General features: G+C 41.6%; 1 protein-coding gene across 10 annotated transcripts in view; it reads left to right on the top strand.

Moving 5' to 3' along the window:
* The window catches only part of SH3PXD2A (SH3 and PX domains 2A), a 232,111-nt gene that overhangs the window by 183,524 nt on the left and 35,149 nt on the right, over nucleotides 1–13,438 (top strand). For all 10 annotated transcript variants that reach the window (XM_010714667.4, XM_010714665.4, XM_031554493.2 and 7 more), the window contains one exon: nucleotides 13,163–13,276. In XM_010714667.4, the coding sequence (XP_010712969.1) occupies nucleotides 13,163–13,276 (114 nt within the window). The remainder of the gene's footprint in view (nucleotides 1–13,162; nucleotides 13,277–13,438) is intronic.

Here is a 13,438-nt window from a genome sequence, read left to right as displayed (position 1 = left end):
TCTGTTACACAAGTGTGTAACAGAAAGAACTGTTAAAAAAAAAAAAATAATAATAATTCGTGTAATGAAGTAGCAATGCTTCCTAAAGGCTAAAAACCAAGAATAGTCTAAAGACTCAGGTGCAGTTTGTAGCTATGAGACACGTGTATGCTGAAGTCTGACAGCAGTGATTGAAGGCAGGGCTGGTGGGTGCCCTTCCTCCTTCACTTCTGTTACTCCTCGCTACTTTCGCTTAGATGAAATGTTGGTTATCATATCTAGTTGCAGTAGTGGTTTTCAGCAGCAAATGAGAGAGCCCCTGAGCTCCAACATGAAACCTGACGTTATCCCAAGGTGTGTTATAGGTAGATAAACCATGTTTTGGGTTTCTTTAACAATAAATGTTTGGACTAGAAATATTGGCATGTGGTTTGTTTTTATTTGTGGTGGTTTGTTGTTTTATTGTTGTTGTTGTTGTTTTTTTAATAGTTTCTCCTTTTTTCCCCAGTCACAAACCTTCATCTGGCTTTTTTTGTTGCCAGTTAAGCAATACCTGTGTCTGTTGCAAATCCTCATTGAGTTTGGAGTGTGAGCATATACAGGACTCTTCCTCTGTAGGACTTTGTAGCTAATTTTCAGGACCTCATCTGGAGAAGCTGTTTTGCTTCCTTGGCTCTGTCGTGGAATTGGAAAACTGAGCTGTGAATAAATAAGCATGGGCTCATCCAAAGGCCTGAGTTGTAGCTGGAAGGAAAACGTGAGGCAGGCTGGAAGAAGCAGCCCAGAACAGCAGTAAGATCGACGCCTAACTGCTCTGTGGTGCAGGCATGGCCCTTGGTGGGGTAACAAGGCCTCTTTGCAGATGTTTGTTGTTTTGTTTGTTTGTTTGTTTTAATTTCTGTGAGAATGTGACCCAGGCTATGACTCTGCCCCCACCTGACTAGGACATGTGGTCTTGGGGGCATTGTACTTTCCTGCTAAATACCTTCACTGAACAGGAGACCAGAGCTGCTTGGATAATACAGGTCAAAATCAAACACATCCTACTTTCATAAATAAACTACAGTGTGAACCTTGTTAGAGCTCTAAAAATAGAAGTGAAAATGGCATGAAATGAGTAGCTCCATTCCTTTGTGGTGATGGGCAGTAAAAGCTGGCAAGCAGTAGAGAAAACAGGCCAGGAGCAGAGAGATTGCCTCTGCTTAAAGGTAGTCAGCTCCCTGACTCACTGTAAGTGGCTGCCCAGAAAAAAATGTCAAAACTAGTACGAAAATGTGAAGTCGATTAGTTAATGGTGTTGTTTATCCTGTTTTCTATGGGAAGCAAGGAAGAAAGAGGAGGATATCTGCATCTTCTGGTGGAAAATATGGAAAGACAGCTCCTGGAAATAAACTATAGCCATGGTGACATCTTTAAGTCACATCAGCAAATACCAAATGTCATACCGAGCTCTGAATTTTAATAAGTATTATCTTCTCCATAGAGATCAGGACTTAAAGAAACAAATGTGAGCAGAGTTGACTAAATGCTTCTTGGACCAGCAAGGTGCAAAGGTGCTCTTGAGATCCCTTCCTTCTGTCACACATCATTTGTTGCATCCAAATAGAAGCAAATCGATTCATTAGTCAACTTAAAAGGTGCTAATAGCTCAGTTGCTCTTGATGGAGGTGCCCTTTTGCTTACCTTCAATTTTATTGCAGTGAACTCTAGCTTACCCCTCCAAATGTTCACGTAGTTGCTAAATGGGATGTTTTAGCATAAATTTTCAGGGTATGTAAGTTTTTGTAGCATTCCAACATCATAATTGGTATGGCAACGAACAGACCTACCCAGACTTATTTACTATCCAGACTGGTTTACACTGCCAGAGCCATGCCTCTATGATCTGTTTTTTTTTTATGGCAGTGCCTAAGGGCCAGCTGAGATCAGGGTCCTGTTGTGCTAGACATTTAGGCCTTGTCTCCAGAGAATGGTTGTCTACAGAAGTGTTAGACAAAGGGAACACTGTTCAAAATTGGATGGTGGGGGAGGGGAAGGGAAGTAAGATTTTGGGGAGGAAAAATCTTCCCCCTTGAAAAGAATCGGTTTGGTTCTCAATTCTTCTGCAGAGAATTCCCCAGAGCTAGTCCACCTCCCATTAGCAGTCTTAAAGAGGTATTGCTTCTCGAAGGCTTTCCAGAACACATCAGATGCCACTCAGCTTTGAGCTCTGATGGGGAGAGCAAACACAAACCAACTAAACCTGTTCTTGGTGTACTCCATCAGTATTTGGATGTGCTAATGGTGCTCCTGTCTTCTAGCCAGCTGTTACTCAGAGTTAAAAGCACCTAGAGATCTGCAGCTTGCCAGAATTTCAGTTTTCTATGATGTTGGCATTGGAGTGATTCCAGAAAAATAGTTGCCTAAGTAAAGAAAGTGTGATGCACTGGCAGCAGGGTGTCCAGACAGTCTAATGTGTCCTCTTTTGGTAGCGTTGGACTGAGGAGAGGGAAAGGCTTGATGTTGCAGTCACTCATAGGGTAGCTTAAGTGACTGTCTGTTGAAAAGATAAACTTTGTGCCTCTGTGTCATCCATCTAACAGGTTTAGGTAATCCCTTGCTGTGCTGCTTATTTATTTTAAGTGGGTCTGTATTGTGTAATGCATGTGTATTCCTAATGGAGGGTCTGCAAACCTCTGCTTTTCACCCAAGGACAGCGTTATTCCTACCCTTATTTCATGGTTGATCTGTTCTTAATGGAAAGGAATAAGCCTCACAGTGTTATATTTGTCTTGTTTCAGCTCTGTAAAATACATGGAGATAAGCAGTTTTTCTGAATCTCGCTTCATTAATTTGCATGGCTGACCCTTACTTAGTATCAGATCACTTCAGTGATTATTGCCAGCAAATCTGTGTTCTGTTTGATTAAGCTTGAAGAGACAGAAAGGAGAACATTTAAATATTGGAATTCTGACTTATTGCATACTTGACTGTGCCTTTCTGGAGTCAAAGTGGTAACTGACACAGGTGGCAAGCCAGCCTTTCTCTGAATAATAGGAAAGTAGTTGTTGCTTCTATAGTGCAAGGCTTCATGAGGGGCTTTTAGTCTTGAAATGGAGCAGTTCTCTCTGGGTCTAGGCTGCTTCTCAGATCAGTATAGAGCACCAAAGGCTAAATACCTCCCTTTAAAGTCAGTGTCCCAGGTGACACAGCTAAGCAAGCTGTAAGGAAACTCTTACTGCCATATAGCAAAAACCCTGTGGAGATGCTCATGCATTCTTCCTACCCAGCGGCTAAGCTAAATATTTTCTGCAGCATAGAAGTGCTTTCTGTTGAGAGAGAAGATGAGCATCTTATCAGAAGTTTCTGTCTCAGCAGCCTCTGTGTATTCACCTTCTCTTCTTACACTGCCAGTGCACCTTTTTGTTTGAGCTAATGGAAGCAGAAACCCTGCTAACTCCTGTTTGGTTTTCAATTCTGCATAGATAAGCTCAGGTTTCCCCTTCCTAAAGGTGAATGTCCTCTTCTGTTTCCACCTGCACAGGCTATTCCTATAGCCTGGATATTCATATCACAATTAAAGGTAAAAAGGCAAATCTTTCCTTGTTTTTTTTCTCTATTTTTTTCTTTTGATTTTCCTCCAGCAGCTCAAAATGGGTCAGTCCAGCTGAGCAAAACATAGTAACATGCCTGTAAGTTTCTAAATTTCAGAGAGGTTTAGAAAAAGCCTTCTGAAAATACTGAAGTGGGTTTGTAATCTCTTCTGGGGAATGTGGGTGATACTACTTGCCATGTATGTCCTTGTCCAATGCAACGCAGCTCATTAGTTGGCAGCCCGCTAGCTCAGGGAGCTCTGTAGCCTGCTATTCATCACTCTGGTACTCGTTTCCGAAGCTGTCATTTCCTGCTGCCCTGTGCAGGCAGCTCTTTGAGGCTCAGCTCCCGGGGTCACTGTAGAAACATGGCTTGAATGAAGCTCAGGAGGAAAGCAATGAAGTGGTGTCTGAGGGCGAGCAGAGCGTTCAGCTTCTAACATCAGTATTTGTGATAATGTACCATCTGGGCTACAGTCTTGCCAGATCTAATAAATAGAGCTGGACAGAAGCTGTGTTTGGAAAGCAGAGCTTCAGGGAACAGGCAGCATATGGAAATGGCCATTTCTGAGATGGCCAAGTGCTGTGTGGTGCTGCTCTACACAACTGAGCTGGGGACCAGGAGACCAAAGTGTCTCCCTTCCTTTAGCAGGAGGAGCTTCATGGCTCTGAAGGATTCCAGAGCTGTTTGTAAAAGGCAGTGTCTTTAGCTAGGTAGCCCAACTGTACTTCAGACTGAGCCAATATCACTGCTGGATATAGTATGGTCTTTGTTCCTTGCTTCAAGCTCTTGTCCAGTGCTGCTGGATTCTGCCCTGAAGTTACTGGTCTGTCTCAGAAGTGGCTGCTGTATTTTTGACTGAAATATGGGATACTTATGCAACTCTAGCACCTGGAGTGCTGTTTTGTACTATGCTAGGATCACTTCTTGTCTACAGTCTCTCTTTTTCCTGAATCCGTGTGGCTTTGAGGATTTCTCAGTAAGCAAATGACATCTCATTCTATGAAGACCTCATAAAAAGAAATTAAAAGGAAAACAACTTGTCAGTCTGTGTGGGATGTGAATACTGGCTATTCTCTGCTGCCTGTGAAGGCTGTCTCCTATCTGCTGGGTCTGGGGGTCTGTAACATTTTAAACCAGTAGGAAGTAATTTGTAATCTTTGGAACAGGATTACCATGAGACCCATTTGAAAGCTTATTCGTGTTTTCCTAGAGAGAGCTTGGACACAAAATATGTTTGCTTTAAGATTAAGTCCTGTGAAGGTAAGGGAAATTACATGCAAGTTTGACTATTGCACCCTGTTGGCTGACCACAGAAAACACAACCTCACAACTGGTAATGAGAGTCTCCATTGGATCCTGGGGCTGAGATGCTCCTATGGGGTGGAAAGCCATCTGTTTGCATGCTTTCACTGTAACTAACTGTTGGCTCTGGGAAATCTTCTGCAGGCATAGCTTTCTGAAGGCAGTGGGTTGCTCTTTTGCTGCCTCTGAGTGACCACCTGGATCTGCATGTTGTGCACTGTTTGCATCAATCTTTCTCTATCCACACCTCAACAAACTCACTTGGAGCTGGGGATTCTTTATGTTACTAATGGCTACAGACATGGAGTCCATGATATCATTTTGGCAGGTTCACTGAACCCTCACTCAGATCTATAGAGTAGGTGTAAATGTAGAAATGATGTGTTAATGGAGAGGAGATGGCTGAACAGGGTTTGAGTAGGGCAAGGGAGGACTTATTGTTTGGCTTCCCTACTTGGGCTGGATCTTCCTAACAGTAAAAGCACTAAGTAGATAAAAAACAGAAGTCCTATTGGAAGTAGAGATGAAAGCCTGTAGGCTGTAATTAAGGACACAGCAAGGAAAGTGGCCCATGAATGACCTGAATGATTAGAGAAGCTGTACTGAAAGAGAGAGGCTGTAGTTGGCATCCTCACTGGTTAACTTCTGAGGGCTCGTGTAACAAGAGAAGAAGGCACTGTACAGGTACCACATGGTGCCCGTACAGACCCCACACACAGCTTTTTGTACTGGCTATTAAGTCAGTGTGCTCTCTAGCAATCTTATCTTGTGGTTACTACAATCAAAGATTTCTTTGCTGAGGAGGAAGTGTAGATCTGTCACTTTACAAGAGACAGAAGATCGAGGAAAAGAAAGAGAAAACTAATCTGTATTGCAATCAGACTTGAAGGTCAGGCAGGAAGTCCTGTTTCCAAGCCAATTAGATGGAAAAAGGAAAATCTGCAATAAGTATTTTCTGGAATACCTAGGTTGGTTCTACAGGTCGCATAACAGGATCAGGCTGGCCAGCATACCAGTGCAAGTCAGTAGCCTTCTGAAAGCTTTTTGTTTATGGTGGATCTTGTTTTGCTCTGTTACTGAGCAGTACTTGGCATTCACAGGCTGACAGCTGTAGCCAGGCTGCCTATGCAGTACAGTATGCCCACCAAAAGAAAGCTTTGTTCCTTGTCATGACTGATAGTTCCTCTGAGAAAAATACTCCTCTCTTAGTTCCTTTTGTTTCTGTATTGAGCAAAGGCTGTGAAGCACAAACTGCTTGGTTTATATGGAATGCGCACACTGCAGACAGTTTCATTATGAGGTGTTCATGAAACTAAGTAAAGCAGGAAGGGAAAGACTCTATTAAATTTATTATCAGAAGGCATTAGTATATTTGAAACTGGAAATATCTTTACTTTTTTGCAACTTGCAATCTGCTGGCTTTTTCATTGCTCTGTTCTCTTTCAGCCCTCAGTAGCCTGTGATGCTGGCCAACGTTTGGGCATGATGACTATTTTTTTGCAACTGGAAAAGCTAGTGGTACTTTCTTCTGCTTCTCTCTTGAGAGCCCAGGGTACTTGATAATTTGGGGAAAGCTGGTGATATAGAGCTTGGTGGGACTTTGCCTGGGATTTGCAGGAGGTTTCCAAGACTTTTGCATAGCTGTTAATGTAATAGTGCATTTATTTCCTTGCTTTAAGGACACAACTGGTGTAATTTGTACTGGATTATACAATGGCCTCGTGGATGTACGTGCCAATTTTTGAGAACGTGTTTGGCAGATTCCTTCATTCCAGCTGTGTCAATACATGAGCTTGAGGTCTTTTTTTCTTAAAACAAAACAAAACAAACAAAAAAAAAAACAGGGAGGGGAAGCCCTTAGGTATCTACTGAGCCATAGCAAATAGCTGCAGATCCAGCACAAGGGGAGTTTAATGTTATCAGAATGCTAAGATAAACAGAGCATTTTACACTTACATGTACGTGCATAAATTCCCTATTATAATAAGAGATAAGTATGTAAGTATTTTTCCAAATGTGTACCTCTGGACGACTTACCACCTACTTGCATATAAGATTTGAACAAACACAGTAATATGGTATTTCCTCGTTGTCTAAGACTCCGAATATCCATCGTCTCTACTGGTGATGTAACCCATAAAGTATTAGAGCTGATTTGTATATTATCCAGTTTTTGCTTTTCCCATGAATTTTTCCCATGTTCTAAACATTTCTGCTTATTCCAGAAGTACAAGAAAATACAGCTCCAATCCCAGTAGAAGACTAGAATTATACTTATTTGAATGCAGAGGTCAGGGTGTGAATTTCTACATATGTTTGTGCATATAATGTGATGTGGAAGAAATCCAGGCAAGCTAGATATTTAAGCCAGAATCTGAGATTCACTTGGGGGCTCTCAATTGAGCACTTATGTACACACCTAGGCAGCTTAGCTACTCTTGGTCCAGGAAAAACTTGTGTGACAGCAATAATTAAGATATTTTATTCACATGTAGTGCATCCTTCATGCCAGCTAGCTCTGCAACCAAAAGAACTGAGTATAGCAGCAAGGGGGAGATGTACTAAAAGCACAGCTGAAGAGCTTCTATCTGCCAAGCTCATGTGATTGGTAGTAGGGGTGGAAAAAGATGGCTAACTGGAAGGATTGGGATAGCAAGTCCATAACCACATAGACTGGAAGCAACTAGTTACCTTAACAGGTGGTTATTACAAGGAAAAAACAACTCTTTCACTTGTAACACCACACAGACTTTGGGATTCATTTCTCATTTCTCTGAATTCAGTAATAACTGAAGTAGTGCAAGGAATTCAATTCCCTGTGCTGCTGCTGAGCCTTAAGTATTAACTGTTTAGCTATTACTATCAGCTATTGCTGGAGAACAGCAAACCCTGGTCTCAGTTCTTAGCCTTCTGTTCTGACTTTTAGCTCCATAAGGCGAAGTGCTGTTCTGTTAATAGCCAAAAAAAATTATATCAGCAGAGACCAGCCATCCAGAGGTCCCCACCTCCTACTTCCCATCTCTTCCCTCTCCTTAGGAAGCCCTCTCCTCAGACATTTGTTTCCATCACCAAATTAAGCCAAACTGCTGTAGCCTTTACCTTGAAAACACAACTTAGCATTCAGATTCCTTTAAAAAGGTGGGAGAGAGAAAAGTGTCTCCTGTGCATTCTATATTTGCTTTGGGTTCACAGGGCTCTTAAGTGATGCTCTTAAGCTGAAGCTGCTGTTATCTTGGTGTAGGGTTTCTTGTAAAATGCTGAAGTAAGGCTCTGGGCTGTGCAACCACTTTCTTCAGTATTACATGTGTTGACTCTTGACTGTCTTTGACTCTCCAAACTTAAGTATTTTCTTTGAGAGAGAGAATGCTCACATTCCTTCAAAAAACAAACAAACAAAAAAAAAACAGCAGTACTAGAGTTTCTATGTTTGTAGTTCTCTATTCAGCTTTTGGTGGTCTAATAGAAAACCTGTTTCATGGCTCATATAGAAATTGCAGTTACCTGGGCAGCTGACAGGTTTTCTCCTATGCTGGACTACCAGAAGAGGAACTGCAGGCAAGACACCTTTCTCTTTTCTCTCACATGAGAAATCTAGCAACTCTGCTGCCTAACCAGAGCTATGTAAGGTTCTTGGGGTATTTCCTCAGCAAATTTGAAAACGTCTTGGAGAAGAGCAATAGTATAGGCTGTAGTGGATTTGGTTTTTGTTTACTCCTGAAGTTGTATGTACCTAGACGTCAACCACAATAGTTGCCAGTTAGATTAGAACCCTTGTATGCATGACTGCTTTTGCAAAATGAGGCTTCCACTTGGAAGTGGATTTGCCCCTGGAAATGCATAGATACTGGTTTTTGGGATGCAGCTCTAGGAGTTGCACCGGTTGGAAGGATCACAACACGCAGTTGAGCTGAAATCCTAAAACGTGGCCCAGTCTGGTTTGGTATGGCACATAAAAGGCTGTGAATCTGTGCTGTGAATCTTCATTATGTTCCAGTGGGATGTCTGGTACAAGCACATCTTTCTTCCTTTAGAACATCCTTTGTTTGAGCCCTGCTTCCATCTTTAGAAGGAGGTAAACCTTGCTTATGGCTGAATGGTGGCTGCAGTAAAATCTGTGGTGCACACAGGCTGAGAAACCCTGTGTTTGAAGATGAAAGCTGCCTTTAATATTTCACTGACTTTAATAATTCACCCAGAGATGACAGCTTCAGTCTGCTGTGCAGTGACTCACATATGGACCTCTATACCCTAAACCACAGTAAGGGCCATGTGAGGAAGACCTCTTGTATGTATGCCCATATATAACAGAAAGGTGCTTCTTTGTGAATCACAAGCATGTAAAATGCTCTGAAATCAGGCACTGGCCTTATTTCATGTGATTTCAGTGCTGTCAACCAGGTACTGTTGCCAAATGTGTGTGAATAAGCAGCCCGGTGCAGAGAGAAGAGCCAGCATGTACAATGGTAATAAGTAACATTATATGGACACTGCAGTGAAATTTTAGGAAGTGGGTGTGGGAATATGCTTACTGCAGAAAATCCCTCATGCGAAATGCTACTTCTGATGTCTTTCTTCTTCTGCATGTTCTTTGGAGGTCTGTCCAAAGCAATTATAACTGACTTTTCTATGTGTATCAAATATACATGCACTGTGTGGGAAGTAAGAGCTCCAAAGGGGAGGAAAAAGCAAGTGCCTGCATCTGTACAGCAATACTCACACCGAGCTATTCTTTAAAAAAGCAGATAACATCTCTGAATGAAAATAGTCAGCTGTTGGCGAGAAAACGTCTGTGTGCCATGTTTGAAGAAGCCTGATAGCATCTAGTACTGCTTTGCAGGGCAGCTCAAGTTGTTGGAACTGTCTTTTGAGATTTCTTGATCTAAGGCAAAAGGACTTAAAAGGTAGCAGCTCTCTGAAGTGCAAAGAGCACATGTCAAATGTACCAAACTGCTGCTTAAGTGTGGTTTTTCCAAGACTCTTGAGAGGTGGAGTGTTACTCAAGTGTTTGTTTAGAAGAACGTGTTGTCCACTCATGCAGGAGAGATTCCTATTCCCTTTTTACAGCTTTGCTGCCCTTGCTTATTTTGGTTAATCTAAAAATTGACGGTAAAGATCTGCAGAGAACTTAATGGCTAAGGGGAGAACTAGAGGCCAATATTCAGCAAGATCATGCTTTTTTTTTTTTTTCCTTTTTTTAAGATTTTTTTGTTGCATCTCATAAGATACTTTTGTTCAAACCCTAAATTTTCCTGTCTGTGTGGAGAAATGGACAATATGGAAGCAAAGATGGGTGAGGGTCAACATAAGCGAAACTTTCACAAAATATAGTCCTATAACTGTTTTCTAGTGGTTTCTAGTAGGGTTGGTTGACAATAACCCTTGCTTCCTTAATTCTACATTTTTAAAGCCTTTTGGTGAGAGAACGAGGAATATAATTAAAATCAAAATTATGATTTCCTTTTTTGGGGTCACTTATTCTTAAATGTTGCTAATCTGTTTCACAGTCATCATTGTAGTACAAGTGGAACTCTTGCATCCCATACCAAAATCTGAGCTATCAGAAACCAAATGGACCTTGTGAGTATTGAGATATCTTGGCTATTGCAGCAAAGGATGCTGACATATGCCAACCAAAAAGTCAACTCACGTGGAGAGAATGTTGCATGCTTACCTTAGAAATTCATATTCCTGGATTAATATTAAGGCACAATTTTGAATAATGCAGCAAAACTTAAGCAGAGCTTGGTGCCATGGCTCTACATTCTCTATCTGCCTCCTCTGGGACTGAAACTTCCTCTGAATCCTTACCAGGACTGAGGGCCGGGTTATAATCTCCATCTAGACATCCACGCCACATCAGCTTTAGAGCTGCATGTTGATGTCTGAGAGTCAGAGGTATCTGTAAGGGTTAACTCGAGCTACAAGTCACTGCCTAATTTTTACAGATGGTGTGAGTGCAATAGCGAACCTCAGACTGGCTTGGCAGCGCACACAGATAACTTTACATAATTCCATGCAGATGTTGCTGTAGAATGGTTCTAATAATGAATTGTGAAGTCGAGCTAAACTCCAGCATAGAGAGAAAACTCAAAATAAATGCAGTGTTTTGTTCTGTTTCAACAGTAAATTTTCTAACAGCGTTTCTGCAATACCATGATGGTTTTGGAAAGATGGCAGGGGGGGAACAAGCAGTAGTTGGCTTATTTTAGTCTTAACTTTCTGCAAACAAAGGCCAATCTGGTTAACTTGCATGTAGACCAGTAACTGTGAACTTGCTAAATAAATAAATAAATAGGTGGTGCTGGTGGGGCCAAATAGCAGCTGCCATCATATTTTTGATGGATTGGTAGTGCAGAGCAAGCTACGGCATTAACAGCTTGGCAGATTTGCTTTCCGCAAGTTGTGGGTGTCATGCACAAGCTGCATCGTGGCACTTACCTGCCCTTCAGCCACCTTCTTCTAGGAGGCTCTAAGTTTTTGCCATATGTTGTTATTTCCTTTTGGTAAAGGATATGTCTAAGGTGTGCCATCATAATTCAGATTTCTTACCTTGTAAAGTATGAGCTACCTTAGCAATTCCTGCCTGTCCACTCTAAAACTCCACATTTTTCTTGTGAGTATCCATTTGGACATTTCTTCTTTTTGTGCTTGATTACAAGCATGTACTGAACTGTGTTTGCTACCCATGTCAATACATTACTGGTAAATGAGGAACAACCGTGAAGATGCATTTTTGAAACTCTCTGGCAGATTCTGAGTGCTTGTTGCTGTGGCCTTCGTGGCAGGAGAATCCACCTCCTGCTGAGGAGGAATAACTAAATTTAAACTTTCCAACCATGAGCTTCATGAAGCAAAGTTTCCAACCCTCTGCTGGGCCAGAAAATGGAAAGCTGTGTCTAAGCTTGGAGGGTAAATAAATAAAGCAACCTAGCAGCTGTGCTGTGACAAGCGAGGGGGTTTGTTCCTTGGGCCACATGTCTCCCTGCAGCAGGCTCGGAAGGAAAATGAGGAATTCTAAATCCTGTCTTCCAGTAGAATCTTCCCTAACAAATTTTGATATGAATGTGGGGGGAGAAGGGTTGCAGAAGGGCTGTATGGCCACCACATGAGTCTGTGATTTGCCATAAATTTATTAAGTTTGTGCCCCATCTATTTACAAACCAGCCCAGCTTGTCTCTGTCTTAGCTCATTACAGACAGGTTCAGGTTCCTGTGAAATTTCTTGGTTTTATGATGGCCATTAAAGTATGTAAACAGTTTTGAAGCACTTGTGCAGAAATAATTGCTTTCTCATCTCCCTTTGGGAAGGCTCTGAAACTGGTGTTGAACAATAGCTATTCTGACAAATCAGCTTGCATTTTTGGGGAGATATTATAGAAAATAAAACATTTCTATTGCTTTCTTAGCTTTTTGTTGTCCTGTATTTTAACCCTGTCCTTACCTGACGGGAGCAAAATGTAGTTCTACTTGGAACTGAGAGCCACGGTTTGTTGGGTGAGCAGCTTTACATTGAGCTTAACACAAGACTCTATAACTGAATGCAGCCAAGGAAGAAAAGAGGCAAGGATAGTTACAACAGGGATGCACTTAACTAAAAGTTGGATGAATAATATTGTAGGTGAACCATCCATAGCTGTGACCTAAAGGCTGTCTCAATAGAGTTCATTGTCATTGATGTTTTTTATAAACGGTGATGGAAACATGGAGGTTCAGATGAGAAGGCAAATAGCTTGTGCTTACAGCCTGAAGTCATGTTTCAGTTGTTGTTTTCTCCTCTTATTTCTAAGCAGTACTTCCTGGAGTGTTGAATTCTGGTCATGATTGTTGAATAACAGCCACAGTGATAAGTGTGCTAGAAGCACTTATAGCCTAATCTGAAATGTGTGCCCTTCTGTTACTCTTTCTAACTCCTTTTTTTTTTTTTTTTCTTTTGGTGATGCACCATATCAGGATTTGTGCTATCTCCTTCATTTCCCCAGTGCTGAGGAAGTCTTTCAAGTCTGTAGATGTACACATTGCAAAAACTTTGAGAGAACGAACTGAATAACTCAAATCAGTCGTTATGGGTAGATTTCAGATTTCTAAAAAGAAACTGATCCTTAACAATTATTTCTTTATTTTTGTGACTTGCTTGTGCACTCATCTGGCACTGTGAGAGCATCTGATAGAAACAGCCTCTTTCTAGGAGGATTCAGAGTGATTTAAACCTACTCTAAATTTTCTGACTCTATACCTGTTTCTCAGTAGCATCTCACTATTCTTGCTCTTACTGTTGACTGAGCAACTTCTTTTGCTTCTTTTTGTAGGATGGTGGTTTGTGAGCACTGCAGAGGAGCAGGGCTGGGTCCCTGCTACGTACTTGGAATCCCAAAATGGAACCAGAGATGATTCTGACATCAACACATCCAAAACTGGGGAAGGTATGGAAAGTCTTCTTGTTATCGAGGGGAAACTGGTACTTGCTGTGCTTTATGCTTTTCCACCTGTAGGAAACAACTATGAAGGCTCTTACCACCATTTGTGGCTGCTAAGCCACTACAGAACTTTTCTGACTTTTTTGTATCAGTACATAAATTGTTGCA

Source organism: Meleagris gallopavo, chromosome 8, assembly GCF_905368555.1.
Source record: "Meleagris gallopavo chromosome 8, MGAL_WU_HG_1.1, whole genome shotgun sequence".
Classification (NCBI taxonomy): Eukaryota; Metazoa; Chordata; class Aves; order Galliformes; family Phasianidae; genus Meleagris; species Meleagris gallopavo.
The sequence above is the reverse complement of the archived record's forward strand: the minus strand, read 5'-3'. Positions and strand labels throughout refer to the sequence as shown.